Source organism: Podarcis vaucheri, assembly GCF_965113315.1.
Source record: "Podarcis vaucheri genome assembly, chromosome: 11".
NCBI lineage: Eukaryota > Metazoa > Chordata > Lepidosauria > Squamata > Lacertidae > Podarcis > Podarcis vaucheri.
The window spans coordinates 23055072-23079230 of NC_138749.1; the positions used below are offsets into that span (position 1 = coordinate 23055072).

The window sequence follows — 24159 nt, forward strand, 5'->3', positions numbered from 1 at the left end:
TGATATGCCTATTGTCATTGCCTCACCTTCTGCTAAATCAATGGTTCGTCTCTAAAAAGAATTAAAACTGTAAATGTTAAAAGGTAGGTGTTTGCATTCAATAAGGCTTCTGACTAGTCTTTGCATTAAAAAATGTGTTCCTTGGCTGGAGAATCTACTGTGGTTCTCAGCAACTATAATTTCCAGATAGCTTGTGTGCTCATCCCGCATAATTACACAAGTAATGGCCAGAGACCTGCAAAACATATTTTCTTTTCAGGAACATCACTAGATCTTTTAGTATCCAGTTACAGATTCTTTTAAATTTTGTATATGCAGCAAAATTCTGCATTAAGGTTCTTCTAACAACAATGCATAAAAATGGCATACGGTACACAGAATTGTTGGTAAACTAAAGGTTCTCTCCATTTCAGCATAGACAACATTACTGAAAAGAACCACAAACCTGATTCACAGAACTTATAAACAGGCTTTCCAGGCTAAATGCAAAAATATATTTATTGCAAGCTCTAACACAGTCTTCTGTATACCAAACCATAATTCAGCTGAAGGCGAGACAAAGAGGAACAATGCTGTCTGAGAATCATCTGAGTTTTCTTCACATTCTTGAAGGCTCAAGGTCTCTGTCTTCTAGTAAATTTATCAGCAGGCCAAAGCTGTCTTTTACTGCTTCCATATCATCCAAGGAGCAGGGCTTAAGTATCCAACGTTTTCCTCGCGCAAGTGGTTCAAGTTCCAAATACTTTTTGATCTGTTTTTTAAAAAAGCAACACGAAAAATCAGTTTTTGTATCTACTTTTCGGCTTACTTTTCTTTTCAAGACAGAAGGTGTTGGAAGAATCTTGAACGCTCATTTTTAGAATTACTTTGCAGCTGTTCTTGAAATAGGTTATATGCAGTGACATGCTGGTGTTTTTGTTGGGGGTGAATGATCTGCTGGGAACCACCATTTTAACAATACATTTAGAAGCACAGGAAGATCTTTCAAAGAATTAGATTTCATTTATGATACAGGCCACCCCTGATTATCAAACACATTATTTCATCTTCAGAATTAGAACTTAACTTCTCACCTGCAGTACTGTTGTTGAAAAATGCAAAATATTTATCAACAAGAGAAATATATTTATTGAAAATATATTGAACAAGAGAAAATGTATTTATCATGGTAACTTGCAGTGCACCCATTTCCTTGACAACAACATTGGAGGTGTTGATCATACGTAATCAGATGTTTCGTGTGGATTACAGTCATAGCATCATAAGTAAAAGCTGAATAAGACCCTTCAATTATTCCTCTGGACTTGTAACTTTTAAGCCCCCGGCCCACCTTTTAATTTTACACAAAAGAGCAGCTAAAGATAAAATGAACGGCCATAGTGACAACATCTGTATTTGTAACTCTATAATGAATAAAAAGAGTTCATTATATTTCTAACAAGTTTGCATGTGAAAGATCAAACTATCTTATGAATGACTTGTGGCTCAGTCAGTAGAGCATGAGACTCTTAATCTCAGGGTTGTGGGTTGGAGCCCCACTTGGGCAAAAGATTCCTACATTGCAGGGGGTTGGACTAGATGACCCTTGTGGTCCCTTCCAACTCTGCAATATTCTACGATTCTATTATTCTCAGACCAATAGTCAACATATCAATGGATTTCATTAGCCTCACTTGTAATAGCAGATACCAAAAATCTTTTTTACAATAGGAACCCATTTCATTATTTCAAGCTCTTTGGACAGTGATTAAGACCATTTAGGAGAATAATGCCTTGGCAGGCATTTCTCAAATATCTGTACAAGGCACTGAGTGTATGCGAGGGGGGAAGGACTAAAATCTAAATATATATAGTACTATATTTTAGGATTGCCATATTTCAAAAAGTAAAAATCAGGACTCCTCCAAAGTAGTAGTAGTTGTTGTTCTTTTTACAAAAATGCCAAAAACCCCATGAAATTTCGATTGACTTGCTTAAAATCCAGGAAATACCCCCTGGATGTCAATTCTGCATTTGAAATCCCTGTAATGTCTGGGAAAATCTGGACCCATGGCAGACCTATGTATCTATAAAAATCTAATATACCTAAAAAGATATTTATAACCAAGATACAATCTATATGCAATATTTATTTACTTGTAAAGTGATTTAAAATGGAGAAGATTAATTTTGTTAGCTAAAGTATGAATTTAATTTTTCCTTTAAAGACATACTTCAGATGAAATCCTTGATATTACCATTTAGAAAGGCAAGAGAAAGACTTTTATTTAAATTTAGATTTTTTATGATAAACATAATTTGAACACTAATGAAACAAATGGCAACAACAGCATTCATCTAAACCACTTCCTTGGGTTATTAAGGAATAATAATTTAGAAGCAGCTTGAAAAAATGCATTGTTAGAAGAGACACACAAGAATATGCTCCCTTTCTCCTATCTATACACTTATGATATCTTACCAAATTATCCCTTCTACATCAGTTTTATTGTGGCTAAATTAGCAACAACAGTTAGACAATGGGATTTGGATCTCTCTCTCTCGCTCTCAAAAAAAATTCCAATCATAGTGAAGGCAAAGTATAATAGTATATCATTAAAAATGTAACCCACTTAGGTAATAAATTCCATAATGCTGTTCATACATACACTACTAAGAAGCTGAATTGAACTATAATTATAGGAATGCATGCTATGATTTGGGCTAGCTGAAAATGAAGGTTTTGCATGGATGATAGTACATTAACCGCATATTCTGAAGCAAAACGAATGACCACTGTGGCTTGTTTCAGCAAACGCAATCTGACAACTATATTCAGAGAGGAAGCAAAAGCTATACAAAGCATAACAAACCACGGATCTAGCGCAGCCACTTGATAACAAAGCCAGCTGGTGCTAAGCTGACAAAAATGGCTGAGTAACCTGAGATTTTCACAAACCTCTAATGTAAAGAATGCTTAGCACACACACACACCCCTCCTGGAAGAGAAGCGTTCTTTGCCTCACTAATTATACATGGGCCTGTATTCACCAAGACAGTAAAACTACCTGCTGGAATTAAGAATTTTCAAACACATTATTTGAAAATACTAAATATTAATTTGTTCTTTTACAGAGAGCAATGACTAAAAGAAAACCTTTTAGACAATCACCATTCATTCTCATTACTCAGTAACATAAATAATCAACCAGAGCCCAAATTTTTTGCTTTTATTAATCTGACAACAGTACCCATGTTGACAACCTAACTCATGGTAGTTGCTGCAACAAGAGGAAATTAATAATTTCATGACAGTCTTTGATGTTCCAAACTCTAGTAATATCACCCCCTGCTCTTATGAACATTTTTTTTTACCGTGCACACACACACACACACACGAGAGAGACAGTTTCTGGCCACAGTGATAAAGAGAATTAGTAGTATATGTAGGTCTCCAATAAAGCAGTTAAAAGATTCTCCAGCTTCACTCTACATTGGAGGTATAGTCATGAGAAAAAGAAAGTGAACTTTCTTTGAATTCTGTGGTTTTACATATCAGGACATAATAGCAATCATTTGTTCCTTATCAGGTCTTAAAATTAGGTAAATACAACCACAGATGATTGACACATGACATATTACACCGTGATATAATTTATTTAACAGAAATAAAGATGGAGAAATAATGTGTGAAAAACTAAGTACACCCTTTCTGCTGCCATAGGAATTAAGAGACTAAGTAGCAGACAGGGGCTGCTAATCACATGCCCTTGCTTAATTGATCATCAGCAAGTGTGCCCACCTCTATAAAAGACAAAGTTTTAGCAGTTTGCTGGTCTGGAGCATTCAGGTGTGTTTTAACACAATGCCAAGGAGGAAAGATGGCACAAGGCTCTTTGAGAAGCAAGTGCTGCTGCCCATGAAACTGGGAAGGGTTCTAAGGCTATCTCCAACGAATGTAAAGTCCATCATTCTACAGTGAGAAAGATTATTCAAAAGTGGAAAAAGTGGACGTCCCAGCAAATTCACAACAAGGAAGGTCAGTCCGTGCAATGCTCAGAGAAATTGCAAAAACCCCAAGAGTTACATCTCAGGCTCTACAGGCCTCAGTGTGTTAAATGTTAAAGATCATGACAGTACAATTAGAAAAAGGCTGAACAAGTATGGTTTGTTTGGAATGGTTTCCAGGAGAAAGTCTCATCTCTCTAAAAAGAACATGGCAGCATGGCTTTGGTTTGCAAAGTTGCATCTGAACAAACCACAAGACTACTGGAACAATGTCCTCTGGACAGATGTTTGGCCATAATGCACAGCACCAGGTTTAGCAAAAACCAAACACAGCATAAGAGCACAAGCACCTCATACTGCCAAGCATGGTGATGGAGCATAGCTGTCAAGTGTCCCTTATTTGAAGGGACAGTCCCTTATTCCAGCGCCATGTCCCGCTGCTGTCCCTTATTGATGGATGTCCCTTAAATGTGCCTTAAATGATGTTCCTTAAATTTCAAAGGAAGCAGCTCCTCTCCCTCCCTCTCTGCCGGCCAGGGAGGAGGGAGGCTCCAACTGTGTTGCTTGGCTGTGTTGCTCACCCAATAAGAAGTCTAAGAATGACTGGGGGGTGGAGCTTGCATGCCTAGTGTGTGGCTAGTTAATGCAAGCTGAGGGGTTTTTTGAATGCTGGACGCCATTTTGTTGCACGTGCTGCTGCAAACTTTGCAATGCAAAGCCAGGCAGGGGAGCCATCTTAAGTTGAGGCTGCATAGGCCTTGTGGTGCATGTGATTCAGATTATATTCAGTTGAACCTCTGGTTACAAAGTTGGTTGGACAGTATTCTCGAAGCTACCAGCATGAGTTTGACCAGACTGCAGGAGGACAGGAAGACTGGAATGCCTGGAACAGGTGAGGCTGCAGGTCCCTTATTTTGGCTGCTGGTCCCTTATTTTCAAGGCTGCTGGTCCCTTATTTTCAAATCTGTAAGTTGACAGCTATGTGATGGAGGGGTGATTATCTGGACTTGTTTTGCAGCCACATGACCTAGCACATACAACTACGTCCCCATTAGTCAGCATAACTGAATATTCTAAATAAAAACCCCAAATGAATGGCTCACTTCCTCCTTTCAGTACTGAATGATAAAGACTTCTGAGAAGAAAAGTCATTTTTTGCAAATAATAAAAGGAAATCATTAGAGACAGCAAATCATCTTAGAAAGGTGTGGTAACAACAATCTGGTCAAGGGGTGCCAGCAGAGGTGGATTTAGAGGAGTGCGACCAGTTTGCTGTACTGGTCACTGAGCCGAGAGGGGGGCACCGCAACAATGCCTTAGAATGGAAGGCAAGAGGTGGGGAGGGTACGCCCAATGTTGGTACTGCACAGGGTGCTGCTGAAATGTGAGAGCCCAAAGTCCGCCACTGGTGTCAGTGCTTTAGTTATAGCTACTGCTATCAGCATGCAAGATCAATGGATTCCTGTAGTGTGTGTGTGTGTGTGTGTGTGTAAAACAGCTCTCATTTTAACTACATGTACACTACCACCCCAGTTTTACTAACTCTGCCAACGCTGGTAAAATTGCCCTGCTCTATTTGCTAGTGCCATTTTATAACGTTACCTAATAGATAATGACAAATAGCACATGCATTTGAAACATTTGCTCCCAACTGGATTGTAATGGTTTATTCCACTGTCTTGATCCAGAGCATACCGCATTTACTGCATGGAGGGGACAAACTGTGCGCTTGGCAATTATTCTTCAATTGCAGTGAATGGAGAGACCCACAAATGTAGGATAACTATGGATACTGGAATTCCTTTACCCAAAGCAATCTTACTATGTGCAGTACAAATTTTTTAAGCCACAAAACCACACACATACACAACGAGTTGGATCCAAAGAAGAATGAGTGGAACTCTTCTCAAGCAATGGGAGCTATAGCCCCTGAACCTGCTCAAACACTCCTGGGGATCAAGGAACCCTCTGATATGGGAGGTGGGATGAGACACAGGGAGCAGGAGGAGGAAATCAGAAGAATTTGGCAGGGGTCCCTTGCGGAAGTTCCTTTCTGTTTGCGCAAGGCGTTTCTGGATCCGAGCCATTACCTGCATTACAAAGCCAAATACACATATAGAGTAAGAGATGATGACAATTTTACTTAAATAGTACAGAGATCATAATTAGATATATTGTGAGATATCTCACACCTAGTGAAAAGCCTGAAGGGTGACAGCATTTAATTAGCTTATTTGTGTCCCAATGTTAAGCCTCTACTCTTGAACCCTATTTGTATTATATAAAAAATATGAGTGGCACTAAGAATGGCACCTGGTATACAACAAAACTGGACAATACTCTGTTCACTGAAATAAGTTAATGAGTCTAAGTCCCAAACTCGAATATCAGAGACAACCAATTACCCTGTCTGAAACACAGGCTTTTAAAACTATCAGGTACTTGTAAAATGGTCTGCTACACACGAGTAATATGTTGTTTAAATGGCTTGTTTGACTAGATGCATTCACCATGAAATTGATTCTTTTAAAAGACTATTTTTAAACTAGATACAAGTTAACTGCATGGGCTGAAAATGAGAAAAAAACCTGGCATTATAAAGGGTGGGCTTCAAGTACGGGTCCAATTTTATGAGGTCGAGGGTTAGTTGAATGAGAAACTCATCAACTATAGCCATGTCCCATGCAGGAACCAAGGAGGCTGCATACCAGTATATTATGCTGCAATTTCCATGTCAAGGGCTGTAAGGTCTAGTGTTACTTCACCACACAGCTTCCCTCTAAAGCATCACAAAGACATACAATATAATGTATTTGAAAAAATAAGATAAGGAACTGGGAGGAAAACGCCCGTCACCCAAATCTTTTAAATGTAGGAGCAGCTTGTAAATACTATTATATTGAATATGACACAGTGTATGTGATTTCTGTGCATGGCTGACAGTTTGCAGCTTAAATCCTGGCCACAGTCAAGCACCAAAAGCGAGATACGGTGTTATATTCATGGACGACAGTGCTTGTGAGTATAACAAGGGACCTCAAAGTGTTATAATATGGTAGCACTTTATCTCTAAACATCTCTTTAAAAAATAAGATGGAAAGGGACAAAATGACCTGTGTGAGTGCGACTATGAAGCAGAACTTAATCACCATTTGTTAAGTCGCATATACATAATTTATCAGATATCCATGATACCTATACAACAAATTACCAAGCAAATATAGAGAAGAATAAAAGTCTGGCTGAAGCAGAACCACCATGGCATTGTGAGGGTAAGTCTTGTCTCTTTAACCCTTTAAGGGTATTTGATAGTGCCTACAAACATATAGATAGAGGTGATCCAGTCAACACTGTGTGCTTAGACTTTCAAAAAGTTTTTGATAAAGCATCTCACCAAACTTAAACTTAAAAGTCATGGAATAAAAGGAGAGGTCTTCTTATGGATCAGTAACTGTGTTTTTATGTTTTTATGCTGTAAACTGCCCTGTGATCCTCGGAAGAAGGGTGGTATATAAATTTAATAAAATTAATAACAACAACTATAACAACTGTGAGAACAGGATGTGGGACTAGACAGATCTTTAGCTCCATCCATCAGGGCTCTTCTTACATTCTTTTTCTAAGCATCACTAAATTAGAACTGATGTGCTAGCTGGGTTGGAGGGAGATTGCATCTTCCCTATGAGAGATTGTGGTTTTAGGGTTGAGAGAATATGATATTTCCATAACCCAAAAGAGAGATGATTCCCACTTCCTTCAAGAGAGATCTCTAGGATCCTTCACAGCAAACAAGTCACACAGTGCATTTAACATTCTTGTAAAGATGATTGCCTGGGGAAAAAAACCTATCCGCTAGTTCCTGGTGTAGGATTTATGAACTAAGGTTTGTTTGTAAGAAATCCCTTATATGTCATTAGCAGCAGGACTGACGCTCTGGAAGTGATGCCGCAAAACTGTCACTCATTCAGAGCACATTCACTGTTAAGTTCATATAGCTCCAAAATGAGTAATTTGCATCCTTAGAAAGTCAACTGAACTAAAATTATTGTTTTTATTATTCTATTTGTACTCCAAAATAAGACATTTTCCCCTGGAAATGCAAGATGCCAAGTTGAAAAGAGGGTAATGGGAGTATCAGTGAAGAATAAATAAATATGTGCTACAAAAATGTTTATACACTAGCACCGGGAGATAATGTAACAGCAAACTGTTCTGCCAACTGGAAAAGTTCAAGCTTTGGAGTAGATTCAAATTTCAAACCCCGAAAGGCTAGTCTGTGTTGTGCCACCGGATGATTAGCACCCACCAAAGAGTGCCAGCCACACTGTTTTGTTTTTAAAATAAGACCAGCTGCAGACAGATTCATGGAATGAATCTCTCTTCATCTTGTCTTTCACACCACAGGCAATGTGCCACATTGGAATCTGAAAGAGGAAACAGGCATAAGTGTCAGGAGAACAACAAGAAATGAAGCTTCAGATTACACAGAGGTAATAAAAATGCCTGGTTTCAGAGTGTGCCTAGTCCACCACAGGGAAGATAGAAAATTCAAATCAAATTGGCAAATGCAGCTGCAGAGTGATTCTCCAATGCCAGTACATGCCTAGAGTATGGTTCTTCTGATTTCAGACTCAGAGGAGATGAAGGAGAACGAGGAGGCCATAGCATCATAGTTTATAATGAACTGTGATTTATATGGTCAGGATTCAAATATGTGTTTCTCTTGGCGGCTTTGGTTTTATCATGCAACACTGGAAGGTGGTGGTACTGCTGCATGAGAAATTCATGCCCCAAACTCTGTTCCGTGTGCACAACTATTTACTTTTTTTATATCCCGACTGGTAAGTACGTTTATATTCTTTTAAAAAGTGTGTGAGGACCGATCAAGGTACTGTACAGGTAAGACAGAAGAGCAAATTGCCTGGGCTTACACTAAGGGGGGGGAGAGATTTGTTCAACAATTATGCAGGTCAGGAACTGCGGAAACCTGTTGCCTTAAAGCAACAGTGAATCACACAAACACACACAAAAAACAGCACATACCAAGTTGCAGAAAGTCACAATTACGGTTTTAGAGATACACAACAAGAAGTTTGAATCATACAGTTGTTAGGATCATAGTACATGAAGGAGCTCCATGTTGCATTCTGGTGCTATATGGTGTTGTGTTGCTATGTGGCGCCCTGGCTCTGGAATTTTCTCTCCAGGGAAACCTGCCTGGTGCTGAGTGATTTTTTAAATTTTTATTTTCTTGTTTGGCACCAGATGAAGACCTTTTCATTTGCCCAGGCTTTAAGGATTGCTGACTTGCTACTTTATTTTCCAATGTTATTTTTAAAAGTTCTGCTGTTATAAACTTATTGTTTTAATTATTTATTGTATTTTTAAAAACTGCCTGGTAAACCACACCAAACATCTCTTCAGTTGTACCAAATGTCATAATAACCCTGTTACATTTATTTATACAAAGCAGCACCCAGCAAAACAAATTGTGGCAGTAATTAGTATTTCCACACTTCCAGGGCCCCAAAGGTTTGTCTGTCTGTGAATGTGTACTCTATTAGTAAGTTAATTTTCACATAGCTTTAGGCTCTGTCAGAAAATGTTGCCTGTGCTTTCCCATGGTTTGGCGCTACCAAAAAAGATGCCCAGAATTTGGTTTGGCTGCAAATTCTCTGACTATTGGGACGCCAAGTCTATCTAGGACAGACATCTATAAGCCTTCTTGAGCACATCAACACTGGCAACACTTAATTTAAAAATACTTTTAGCTACTGAGGGCTGATTCACACAAGTGAATGTTCACCACTTAGTGATCGTAGCAGAAAATGGTGTTTTGCTAGTGCAAAAGCACCATGAGAGATCTATGGGTGGGGATTTACCTAATGAGTCGTGTCAGCGGAAGCCTGTGCATGGGTGACTGGGCAAAGAATTATAGAGTTAGGAGGGACCACAAGGGTCATTTAGTCCAGCCCCCTGAAATGCAGGAATCTTTTGCCCAACGTGAGGCTTGAACCCACAGCCCTGCGACTAAGAGTCTCATGTTTTACTGACTGAGCTATCCAGGTGAGCCACTTCAAACGGCTTGGAGTACCTGATCCAGCCAGTGGGCCACCCCTGATCTAAAGGATAGATAATAAAAAAGCAAATAACCTGACCCTTGAGGAGCCCTGATAGACAGAAGAAAGGAAAGGGAGAATGTATTCTTGATGGCGGAACGCATGGTAACTATGGTAGAAATACTGTATGAGAAGAAAAATTTCACAAAGTGCTAAAACTAGAGCAAGAAAGAAGAAAATAATGAACAACTGTGTCAAAAGCACTGAACAAGAACCATATGCTTCTTAGACAGTTAAATAAAATTAAAGTAAAAGAGTAACCATTTTGGAAAAGATTAGTGAATATCTTGTCTGTTGGTTGCAGTGACAGAGAGGCGGTTTCTGCTCCAGAGCTGCAGCCGATTGGTAGAACGTGTCTTCCAAAGTGAGGGATGGGGAGGAGAATGTGTACATCCTAGTTGAGAGACAGGGCTGGCTTGATTGATGTTTCTTCTGCTTATTTGCAGATGTTCCCAATATGTTTTCAGTGCAATTGCATTTTTGTTTTTTGCTGTTTACTACGATTTTGCTATGCTTTGATTGTTTGATTGGAGACATTTGGGTCAAAAAGTAGTATATAAATTAGTCATAACACAGCGGTATGTTTTTTTTGTGTATTGTAGTATGTTTACATGAGAGGCTACACAGATTTCCTAAGGTGGAAGTTTGTTTCAGCATCAGAAAATGCATGAAGCATCCTGTCTGGTTTTGAAGGCTGGAATAAAACAAAAACAAAATATAACAAGAAACGAGTGGGCTGTGAGGAGTGCCCAGATCAGAAATGATGTAGCCAAGCTGGAAGGACTAAACAAATGTACAGTATATGACTGCCAAAAATTGCAATAGATGTGCAGTACAGAATATGAATTTGAGGGAGAGGCAAGGAACCAGAAACTGTTCAACAGTTAGGACAATTAATACTTGTGTATGTTTTGAACACACACAGCAAGAATTGCAATTCCCATATCAGAGTCATTTTCAAAGAGGTTCAAAAATATTTCTCAGTTCATCCTAGCCAAGATGAATAATGGGAGGTTTATTTTACATGGATCATCTGCCATCCTATCTGCAGCTTGTGTCAATGCAAGGCAGACAAGCAACTCGGCAAAATTAATGCACCCTAAAAACCCAGACTGTCTGTAACATTTGATTCTATTGGAGACTGCAAAGTCTCCATTACATCCTGGAAGTATTAGCTTCATAATATTATCATTTTGCCGTGACAATTAACTTCACTAACATAGTAGCTATGAGGCTGCCAAGTCATTCCTGGAAGAACTGCTGGGGACGAAACACAAATATACATATGCTAACAGAACAGAGATGTATCGTTAATTTCTGCCAAAAAGTGCCATGATTCAATGAGTTTTAAATATTAACACCATACATGCTGAAGAGACAGTCTGCTAAAATGTTAAATTATTTTTCCTACTGTAATTGTGTTAGTTGGTCTCCCCTCTGCTACTTTACATGAGATGGCACAGTGCCCTCTTGCTTAGCTATCAACTTCATTTTTCTGAATTCTATATCTTCATAGAATTATTTTCAGAATTATTTTTGATGCAGATAACATCAAAGCAAAGCAGATTTGAATAAACTTGGCATCTGCATTTTTGAAGTAATATGGTCAATACTGATGTTGCCCTATCTATTTTAGTAGTACAGCTGGTGAACACTTGTTGAGGGATTGAACAAAGTCATTTTAATATATGTTAGTATTGGGATGCATCTAGATTAAGTTGTTGTAAGGTTAAACAGAGGTGAAGTGGATTAAATTACAAAGGCGGAATACGATGGAAGATTCAGTGTCTGAAGCCAAGGAAAATCTGTGCAATAGAGCCAGGTGAACTCAAGAGCCATTTGAAGAATACAGTAACCCATTTTAAGTGTAAATTTTTTGAGTGATATCCTTTAATAAGGGAGCACAGCAAGTTAGTTCACTAGCTGTGACTTCTTGTTTACAGTAAGAAGGGGTGCAGATCAGTACTCAAATGCTGAATTGCTCATGTGAGCAGCTATTGATATAACTGAGCACTGTCTGAATGAGCACAGTAGAAACATCACATTTTTCTTTTGATAACCATATGGAGAGAGCAAGAGAGTCGGGTCATGAATATGTGGACAATACAGATAGTAGAGGCCACTTCTCGTGTTATGTAGTCTGACTTTGCATGGTGGGACGTTCTTTTCCTCTGTGGAGCAGGACATGAGGAACTGGTAACTATAACAAGTTGCCTATCAAGTACCAGGCTCTTGCTTCTGATTGTTTGTTTCTTATAAGTGCTCTTCACTGGCCTTATTTGGGCATTTTGCCTCATGTGACTACAACCATGCAAGACAGGTGAGTGGGTCCACTTGTCCATCCTGCATAAGCCCCTGCATCCCACAGCCAAAGAGATGCTGGTTGTGTTTATCAGCTGCAAGGCTATGTTCAGGAGGCTGCTTCACTGTAGATGTGCCTAGCCCCATTCCCTTGCCTCATGCAATTATAATTGTGTGAGGCTGAATGTTTCTTCAATCGGAAGGGAAGACTAGCTTATATAGGGGAAAGTTGGTAGGCCAGGTGATGAGGGCTGTTTGCATTATTTATCATATATATATATATATATATATATATATATATATATATATATGCAGGTTTTGGTGTCTTCGGGTGTCTTCCCGTGTAAGAGTCGGGGTGTCTGGGCGACGTTTCGACGAGGTCTCACTCGTCATCTTCAGGCTGGTGCTTTCGGCTTCTTGTTACTGGAACAGAGCAGAATCTGGTGTTTGAGTTCCTATAAATACTGTTGAGGGGTGTGGTGTATAGCCTCCAACGTTCTAGGCAGAGAGGAAGTTCCTAGATTAGTGTGCCTTTTCTTCTTTTGTTCCTTAATTACTTGAGGGATATCTTGAGTGATTTCATGAGTGATATTCTGAATACCACTGGGTGGGTCATTAAGTGTAGATTAGTTGCTAAAGCTTTCGTGTCTTGACCTCTTGAGCTTGTGAAGAGTTTTTCTGAGAAGATGGCTGTGCTGCATTTAGTTGTGCTCTGGCTTGGCTTCGTGTATAGGGGCGAGCTGTGATTTTGTGCCTTGTGCCAGCCAGATCTGTGTAGGGATTGCAGGGGGGTGCAGCATCCGGAGGTGCCACTATAGTTTGGCTACTGGATGGAGTCTGTAATATGTCTGTGGAGAGGGTCTGGGTTTGGGTCTGGTGTGGTTGATTGGTGACGGCGTTCTGTGTGCCTCTGGTTCTGGTGTCGGTTTTTGTGGGGAGGGCTAATTTCCAGATGTCTGGCAGGCGGGACGTGTCGTCACGCTTGTTCATGTTGTGAGGGTGTTTCTCTATCTCGATGGCTTCCATGATTATTCTCTTGTGGTGATGTTCCATGTTAAAGAGCAATTTGGAATCTGCAAAATTAATTTCGTGTCCTGTTTCTTTCATGTGTTGGAAAAGACACGAATATACACGAAGCCTATACACGAAGCCAAGCCAGAGCACAACTAAATGCAGCACAGCCATCTTCTCAGAAAAACTCTTCACAAGCTCAAGAGGTCAAGACACGAAAGCTTTAGCAACTAATCTACACTTAATGACCCACCCAGTGGTATTCAGAATATCACTCATGAAATCACTCAAGATATCCCTCAAGTAATTAAGGAACAAAAGAAGAAAAGGCACACTAATCTAGGAACTTCCTCTCTGCCTAGAACGTTGGAGGCTATACACCACACCCCTCAACAGTATTTATAGGAACTCAAACACCAGATTCTGCTCTGTTCCAGTAACAAGAAGCCGAAAGCACCAGCCTGAAGATGACGAGTGAGACCTCGTCGAAACATCGCCCAGACACCCCGACTCTTACACGGGAAGACACCCGAAGACACCAAAACCTGCATTCCTGTACCCGTGAAAATCTACGAAAGCAAATATATATATATATATATGCCCCCATTCTACAAATTGCACTCAAGGCAGTTTAAGATACTATAAGACACATTATAAAACACTAATACAACAAATTACAATATTGTTAATACCAGCCATATGAAATCATGCCAGAAGGAAGAGCAGAGCCATAAAATGTAATGTATTACCAGATTCGGAAGGAAAACAAAAAGAATTTAAGCCACTGACTGTGCCCAGCTAAAATACATCAAACAAACTAAAAGATGTCAGGAAGATCTCCTTGGGGGAAAAGCTGTACAGTCCATGAGCAACCATGGAAAAGGTCCCACCTGCCCCCGCCAATATCTGCAGATGGGAGCACAAGGAGGGCTTCCTATGAAGGTCTCAGTTGTGATGGAGGTTCCAAGGGAAGCAAGTGAATCTTGTGATTCTGAACTTTGGAAAGTTGTCAGGAGTGCACAGACAGTATAAACAGTCAAGAAAGTGCTCCAAGGCATACATAGGATCCAGGTTCCCATCACAAAGTATTTACACCCTCGGTTTAAATAGTGGAAGAGAAAAGGAAAAGGGGGTCCAGATGACAAAGATAATGGCAAAGGTAACAAGTGACAACTGGTTTTGTAAATGACACAAATCCACATTCATTCTGTTTATATGGTTGATGTCACTGTATGTTTTTAGGAGGTTTAAGATAAGTTACAACACATACAGTAAATGCATCTCAATAGCTATATTTAAATAGGCTCTATGATGCCTCTCCCAAATCACAAAACGGATTCTGCAAGCCTGTCCCCACAATATCAGTTTAATTCCACCCACTTGCAGCCACTCAAACAAAAATGTTCCCTAAGCTTCAGGCTTTTCTGTAGAAGGACCTGCACATAAAAGAGCTAAGAGAGGTGCATACATACTGAATAATAAGGACTGAAATGTAAGCTGTGGTGAGGTGGTGGGAAGTCACGGGTGGAAAAAGATTTGTATGGGTAGATGTACTGTATAATGTATTAATTTAAGGATTTATGTTGTAAATAACTCAAGAATATATGTATGCACAATCTATACTCAATAAAAATTAAACATAAAAAAGAAATAAGGACTGAAAAGTAATGAGCCAGGTTTGTGCCTTTGCTTCACATTTACAACTGTCTGAAAAATCAAAGTGTAGACTATTAATAGCCTGAACAGATGTTCAAAAGATAGCTGTTTGGCACCAAATCAATGTGATAAGATACTAAAACCTATTAACAATGAACAAATTAAAGAATAATGTGGAACAATAAACCATCTAGAAAGAAAATGAGAGAGATCATAACATTTGATCAGAAAGTTAATATATTTTTATTACTGCCTGGCAGCAGACTAGTAATAGACAAATTAAAATGTGTGCAGCAAACTGGGAGTTCAGCTACATGATAGTGAAGATGACTCAAGACAGCCCAATATTTATAGCAAATGAAAATGAATTTGACTAGACTTGGCATCAAGATATTTTCCTTTATGTCTTACATTTATACCTGTGCTTGGAAATCCTAGAAGAATCGAAAGGCTACTCAAAACCATGCAATTATGGGTGAGAATAAGTCACAACAAGGAGTTTTCACTGTATGTGAATATTTCAAACTGTCATGACAAATCCATGACTAGATGATAGGCCTTTATGGAACAAATCATTTCACTACTCAAATATACAACACAATGACAGCTAGTTTTTTAAAGGCAACTTATAAATGCACACGTTAATAAATGCCAAAGGTTATGAAGCATTTGGATTCCTTGTAGTAGGGCAGCTAAGCTAAGGTTTAGCTTAGCATGTTATCTGAACCTGGGATAGTAGTTAAGGTCCCTTCTTTCTTTACCATGATCTGTAGCCAAGAAGAAACAATTTGCTCAAGCATGAGCCTAGTCTGGGTGACAAGCTAAGCCAAATGTTAGCTTAGCTGTCATCCCTGCACTGAGCTAGAACGTCTAGGGAGGAGAAAATGAGCTGTAATTTCCTTCTTGGGAGCCAGCGTGTTTGTGCCAGCCATGGTTTGGCTTAGCGCGTTATGTGTGAGTGTAGTTAGTACCCGATATCAGGGTACATTAATCTACCCAACCGAAAACAGAACGTATGTAAAAGAATGTAAAACAATATGCTCAATATACTTAAGTACAAATTCTAGAAGAGTTTCACATCAAGAAGAATGTACTTGGAAACTAGAAATATCCTAATCCATTCAGAAGGAAACCCTTTTAATTTCCATCTATTTCAAAGGAAGTTAAAGTACATCTGTGGATCAATTACACTGAAATACTAAGAGCACCTCATGTTGGCTAGCTAGATCATGCCAGTTGTGTTTTGTATACATATTCCAATATTGATGTTGAACATTATGCAAGAGATGGACAGACAAGCAACAACAGTTCCTATAACCCATATTATATGTATTTTCCACTTCCTCTCTTACAATTCTGATATTTCAAAAAATGCATTGGGAATTATCAATCAATATATGTCCATAACAATGTTTGAAGCTGCATTTTATAACACACAAACACATTAAAGGGAGCCAGGCTCTTATCATACGCCAATTGCAGAAATAGACTAAAGCATGCGGCACAAGCCCACAAAATGGTTTATGTTATATTGCTCTTTGTGTTTTAAAGCCCAATATATGTCTGAATTTTTTAAAACATCAGAGTAAAGCAACGTAACTAAATACATGAGGTCAATGACTGTGATTCAACTCTTCCACTGATCTTAACTGAAGACTTAAGAAAAGGAGCCAAGGAAAGTAATGGGGAAATTGTATTTGTCTGACCTTGTGACAGATCTGTTAAAGCTATGAGCAACTTGACAGGTAACATCTGGGTTTACCGACTATGGGAATTTGGAAAGTTGCCATGCCCTTAACTCTTCTATTATAAACCAATCTTCTGGTGGCTGCTTTAAAAAAAAACAAAAACTAAAGGAAGTTCCAGGAGGTCGAAACATAACTATTCTTATGGGGGGGGGGACCACCATTCACAGTCTTCCTGGATGCTTTTGCTTTCAGCGGGTGGGTTTAAATGGCAGTATGCAACATGCTGGAGCTGTTCAGCTGTCTAAAATGGAAAGGAACTGAGTAATGCACTGCTTCAGTTGCATATATCATTTCCCTGTTCCCTTTGTTTACAATACTGCTTCTAGTTTAGCACTCTCAGAAGCAACGTGAAGGGGCTAATGCCACGGTCTGAAGTGGCAGGAAAGCCAAAGCAGACTCTATGAAAAATGGACCATTCATCTCTTTGCATTAAAACAGATCCTTCTATATTTGTAACCTCTTCATCTCTCTGCCAACAAACAGAAACTTTTAACACCTTTAAATTGCATGCCTGGGAATTAGTCTACCAAATTGATTTGAGATCTTAACTTGGAGTTATTTCCAATCCTGGTCCTACTCAGAGTAGACTTACTGAAATGAATGAACCTAAATTAGTCAGGTCCACTAACTACAATAGGCTTACTCTGAGCAGGGCTAATACTGGATACCATATTTTGTAATCAGTATTATTACCTATAGGAGCTGATTTATTTTAGTAATTAGCTTATTTTTCTTTTAGTGGTAATTTACATAAGGGTGGCCAGCCAACATAGTAAGTAATCACCACGGCTTGTCCTGATACTATTTTCTTCTTAGAATGAGCCCTCTATCCCCCAATGATGCCAGGACCAAATGAATGCTTTCCCAGACACAGAGACAATGTATTTTTTCAACTGCATCTCTATTAATTCCTCCAAGGTGACTTGATAGAACACCATAAAATTTTATAACAAAAACCTTGAGATTCATGTTCCAATTCTCTGAAGAAATAAACCAAAATGGATAGCATTCAGGTTTTGGAAATTTGTTTACCGACTACTGTCCATGCCACAACGAGCATAAGCCGCATTAAAAGCACTACCACATATAGACATCTACAAAATTTATTTCAGCATATAAACAGTATACACAGTTGTATTTAAATTAAAATATCCTAGATTTGGGATAGGTTTTAAAAATAAGAATTAAAAAATCCTCCAACTTAATGCCTATCCTAGATTTGGGATAGGTTTTAAAAATAATAATTAAAAAATCCTCCAACTTAATGCCTGCTAGAATTATTATAGCTGAAATGGGCATTATCATGTTTTACACATACCCACTAAAGCAACGAGGCTTACTGAAAGTTACCAGCCAAATTTCAAACACCACTGTGGTCCCTCACATAGCTAATGAAATTGGGGCACTATTGCTCCAAAGAGCTGCTTGATGTCCACTATGTGGGAAATGAACATAGAGATAAGCATTTTCTTTTATTAAATATAACATCATAAAGCAAATAATGTGTGAGTGTTACCTTGTTCCCCAATTATCCACTTTCTCTTAGGCAGATGAAGTTAATTTCACTGTAGACAGTGCTGGAAAGTTTCCAGAAATGGAATTCACTCAGAAGAGGCACTTGCTTTGGCTGTTGGAGTCAGAGAGTTTAGCCATGCAAGACTGGCACTTGTCTGTATTTGACTTGATGCTGAATTCTGATATTTTTTGCAGTGACAATGCAAGAAGAGACAGATAGCAAGGAGACAGCAGAAGAGGAGGAGAAGGTGTGAGGAATGCGGAAATATGGAGCTTTTTGCTTTTTCTTAGGGCAAATGGACAGATATACCCTGTTCAAGCTGCCCAAGACCAGATGTCAGATACCCAAAGGTGGAATTACATCAGAACCTGACATCTCCAATGGCTTTAGTGCCCTGTTACTTAAGAGGACCACATAGGTAGAAGTGAGTTGCCAAACTAATGGACAGAACACATACATGCATTAGTTCTACAAGATTACAAGGATAGTTAGATTTAAGGGGGAGGGAGAGATAATGCATAGTTCCTATGACCTACCTGATTAGGGATACCAGTTCTGCAAGCAAGGCATCTTGGGCAGAAATAAGCTAAAAATGAAGCTATCTGTAGCAACTTTCTTTGTTATAGGTAAAGTGTGCAAACAAAAAGCAATACATGTTAAAAATGAAGCAAAAGTATCTTAAAACTCTACACAGTGTCAGCTAGTACATCAATCAATGCTATGTCTAGAGGACTCTTTTTGTTGTTTAAGTCCAAAGGTCATACCAAATCTAGCAAACTATTTGCTATTGTATCACAGAATCAACGTAAAAGTGGCAACATAATCTCAACCAACATTAACACACAGGATGCCAACAAACCGTTCTTTCCCCATTTAAGCACACAAAGAGCAGCGTGCATAACAACTTTAACACTAGACTGTTCGAAATGGTTCAGAGCCTAATTAACAAACTGCCACTAGCTATTCCTGGCTGCCTATCAGCAAAACTATGTCAAATGGCTCACTTCTGTATTATTGTGCCCAATTAGAAACATGCAATGCATTTTCTTTTTTCTCCTGAAGATTTATTTATTCACAGAGAGAATGCCCCTTCCTGCAACTGCACCTCCAGAAGTCAAAAGGAGCCGACCACAAAAGAGCTGGCCCAACTGAAGGATGCTCAGGTCCTACCTGAAGGCTTGCCACAGGGGTCTGGTTGGCCACCATGAGATTAGGATGTTGGATTATGCGGCCCATTGGCCTGACCCAGCAGAGTCTTGTTCTTATAAGACCCAGCAGAGTCATGTTCTTATAAGAAAACTAAACAAGTATTTCAATGTTTGATCTCCAGTATATTTGCAAGTGAAAATACCTTCCGCTATGTGTAGCCAATAACCTGACATAGTACGGGGCAGCTTCCAAAATGAGTATGTCTGTGTATGCTACAATTCATTATTGTAAGAAACAGAATTACTTTACAAAACAGTACAGGTGTATATGGATCCTTAAACACTGCACCATGATGAACACTCTCCCAATGAAGACTCTGTAGAAAGGGGTTCACTTACTGACTGTTTCTCATCCACTAACCAATTTGGATGACTTTTACTTCTGTGAAATTCTAGCTCCAACAGCTATAATAGAATATGAATGAATTTTGCCAGGTTTTGTTCTCTGTGCACTACTGGCCTCAAAAAAAAAAGTATAAACTCACAAGGTAATGGTGTTATCAATGCTCAGAAGCAGATCAACTAAGGGCTAAAATAAATTTAGCACTGGGTTATTTGTGCTTGGGTCTCCAGACTTTTTCCACTTCAAGAAAGTTGGGGAACCCAGACCCCCCCCCCCATCTAAATCTTTTCTGCTGAGGAAGAAAAATATGGATACACCAAGTGGCACTATGTATAATTTTTTTTTTTTTTTTTAGGGTGTGCAAGGGTGAAGGGGAAAGTTTAAACACCCTCTCCTCCAGTACAACAGTTCCAATCAAAATTAGGGGGACCCACAGCTGCTTTTAAGTTGGGGGGGGGAATGTTTGGAAATCCAATCACAGATCTCGTAAGTCACATCCAGTTTGTCCCCAGGACAAGCAAACAGCAGCAGCTGTTGTGGTACAGTGAAGCTAATAATGCCAGTATTTCTTAGTTAAATGACTGAGCAGGCCAGCACTCTTCTCTGACTTTCTATTCTGTGGTCTTCACCCATTTTTACATCCCTGCTGCTCTCTGGTGGATGCCAACGCTGCTTCAGGTAGCTTTGCCCTGCTTCAGGTAGCTTGCCACATAGTTAAAACGTCACTATCTTCTTAATTAAACAATTAAAATCCCCACAATCAAAGGCAGCCATAAAATCATTTCAAAACACAGCATATCACTGAAAGAAAACCCAAGCAGGTATCAGAACAGGCTTCAGGATAGATTTAATTCCCTGAAGGCCAACCTAAAACAAGTAGACTTCCCATAGCCTCCAATGACTGATTGAGAAGCATCAACAAGAAGCAGCTAGAGCTGTGCTGCTAGCATACACGACAACTATATGGAAGCAATGATTATCGGCAGGGTGGAGGGGAGAAGGAACGCATCTGGGCCGCTTAACCAGACTTGGTGAGCTTGGTGTGTTTCATGGGTGGCCTACTCAGGAACAGATAGCTACATCATAGGTAAAGTCTGCCTGCAAAGAAGACAAATCTTTTCTTGTAGCTGGTCCAAGATTATGTAACCACAGGGATCAAGAAATCTCATAAACTTCATTCTAAGTGAAAGGAACCATCTCTCTTACTGATATGCCCCTAAGAGCAAGCAGCTGTTCTCCACCTCCACAAGAGGAAAAAACATGCACGGGGTGGAGGGGTGGGGAAATCACCTTCTTGTGAGGAGGGAAAAGTATGTGTGGGAAATCACCCTTTGCTACATACAAAATCTCCTTCAAGGGGCGGGGAGATGTGAACTAACCACACCTGAACGCCTCCATAGTACTAGTACAGTAACACTTTGCATAGAATAATCTGTACACAGAGTAATGTGTACAATCTCACAACGTTACAGCAATAGCACAATGAATCAAATGAAGCTTTTAGCCCAATAAGCACAACTCTATTTTGTAACTGACCTCTAACTGAAGAAATGCAAAACTTGTTTCTGGTGTTATACTAGAATCTGAAATGTCTCTACATACTGAAGAAATGAATTATTTTCAATCCTCCCACTCTTACCCGGGAGCAATGTCTGCTTGTCACTTAGATACCTGCTCATAAAGAATATAAGTAGTAACAAGTTGATTTAAACAATTTATTGCCAAGAGTAGAAGCAGAACGTTGTATTTGTCTGCCAAGCTGATTAACCACCATAAACAAGCCTATGCCCTTTAGGTTTAACATGACCACACCTCATAGCTATGTTACAAAAGAAAATACATCTTTCAAACTCACTTTACATAAAGAATGTATTTCTGCTTACTGGCCTAGATATTTAAAGTACTTAGTGGAATGTGATTATATTGTTTCCCATTCGCAGAATCTGCAAGTTTGTTAGCAACAAGTCTATAATACATTATCACCCTACCCCATAATTGTGACTGGTCTTGAAAAACTCTGTATGCATGTACATGTTTTCTAGGGAAGGTTATTATGTATGCTTGGATAGTTACTAATGGCAGATCTTGATATCAAGATGCCCAATTCTTACTGAATGAAAAACAAGGTCAGATTTCTTACATGATAGCAGAACTGTTGTGTTTCATCCACAGAAAACATTGAAGCCAATCATCTTTGTTTATTGCAGTTTAGTTTATTAATTGTGAAAGTTCAGGAGTGTTGGCACTCAGAAGTAGTATGATATAAAAGCCAAAGTTTGAATCCAGCCATGTAAATTTGTCTATACTGGTCTTGCTTATACTTCACAGTAAACCATAGTTAATGGTTTGCACTTCGAGGCCCCCAGGATCCCACCCCCCTTGAAATAACTTCACACTGACACTTATTTTAGTTTAAATTTTGGGCAGATTTTGGCCACAACTTTATTTAATACAACCATGTGAGCAGTATTGGCTCCAAACTATATCTGACTCCACCTTTCTGATTGGTAATCTAAAAGAGTAAACCACACGAGGGAGCAACATTGATGAAGACCAACCAAAGCTCACCCCAGGGTTCCTGTGGTGTTGGCATGGCCCTAGCCCCTCAAGTGGATTTCGGACGAGATCCAGGACCCCCAAATTCCTTTACCAGAATACCCTATTCCTGGAGGGGCAGGTGATGGCTGCACCTCCCCTCCCCCACATTTCAATGCGCTAATGCAATGCCTAACCACCACCTTACAAGTTGTGGCGATTGCTGAGGGGGTAGGCGAAAACCAAGTGGCTGCAGCCAATCTGCCAAATGGAAAAATTCCTACCCAGCCCCTGTTCTAAAACAGGCGACCCAAACCAAAGCAAGGCCAAAGCAACACTGCCTAACACAAGGGAAGGGGGCGGGTGTTCGGCAGTGAGAAGCAAGTACCCCCAATTACGTTGCGCTGCCTTTCTTAACAGCCCCTGGGATCACGCCACCCCCAGGCGATTGGCCCAGACAGCCTGGCGTGATCCCAGGGCTAGGGCTAGGGCTTGGGGTTACACCCCTCCAATGGTGTGCCCTGAGTGCCCTTGCGCAACCAGGACCCTCAATTAGGAGGATCCTATTTGCAATGAGTATGCACAGGAGGTTGGATGGTCACCTGTCATGGATGCTTTAGCTGAGATTTCTGCATTGCAGGGAGTTGTGCTAGATGACCCTTGGGGTCTCTTCAAACTCTACAATTCTATGATTCTATGAAACCATGATCTCTAGCTTAGCATTATGTCTGAACTGAGGATCATGGCTTGTCTTGCTTACTACTACTGCTACTACTGCTACTACTGCTACTACTACTACTACTACTACTACTACTACTACATTTATGAGTCACTTCCCATGAGGCCACCTAAAGCAATTTACAATGACATATATAAAAGTTACATCTTTAAAAACAATTGCATATATAAAAACAACTAGAAAAATCAACTATAAATATAACAATGGTTTAAATCAACAGCTGCACACACATCAAACCAAATCCCAAACCGATACCATCTGGGATAAAGATTTTACAGGACTATCTACTATTGTATTGTGAAATCAGATTTCATAGCCAACACATGACTGAGAATGAGAACTCTTGGTGTGGCTATATTCAAATTAGTTAAGGTACTGACTTGCACTGGCCTACACCACTTTGGGAAGAGGGCTAGAGACAAATGTGACAAATAAAACAAATACAAATCAGGGATGTAGCCAAGAAGTAACTAAAAGCAGCAGTTGGAAAACAAAATGCTTGATCGATTCTTGCCTTAGAGATTCCCTACATCCCTATGTATTACTATAATCTCTACAATCAGTAAGACTGTAATATTTAGCATATATATAGTGCCTTTGAGTGTTCAAAGTACTTCATACATATTTTGTAATTCTTTTAACAACCCTGTAGGGTAATTCAGTATTATTATGCCCATATTGCAGGAGGAGGGGTCGAGAGAGTGTATTGTTTGCTTGCTTAGTAACAAGCAACTACTGTAGTGAGTTCATGGTAAATTCAATAGTTGAACCAAGGACTTCCTGTTTTCTAGCCCAATCTCTTAGCCACTATGCTAGATTAGATGCAGTTTGGCATCACCCATATTTGCCCTTAAAGGTGGATAACTGATTACTATCGGCTAGAGTCCCAGGGCTATGTAGATTACAAACTTCAGGTGCAATATGCAGTCACATGATTCCCAAAACAACCACTGTGCAGCTATGCTGTTGGCATTTATGCAACTTAACATCAGTTAT

General features: G+C 39.5%; 1 protein-coding gene across 7 annotated transcripts in view; it reads right to left on the bottom strand.

The window, feature by feature from the left end:
• Nucleotides 1–480: 480 nt before the first annotated feature.
• The window catches only part of ARL15 (ARF like GTPase 15), a 185918-nt gene continuing 162239 nt past the window's right edge, over nt 481–24159 (bottom strand). For all 7 annotated transcript variants that reach the window (XM_082242250.1, XM_082242253.1, XM_082242249.1 and 4 more), the window contains one exon: nt 481–751. In XM_082242250.1, the coding sequence (XP_082098376.1) occupies nt 599–751 (153 nt within the window). In that variant the 3' untranslated portion in view covers nt 481–598. The remainder of the gene's footprint in view (nt 752–24159) is intronic.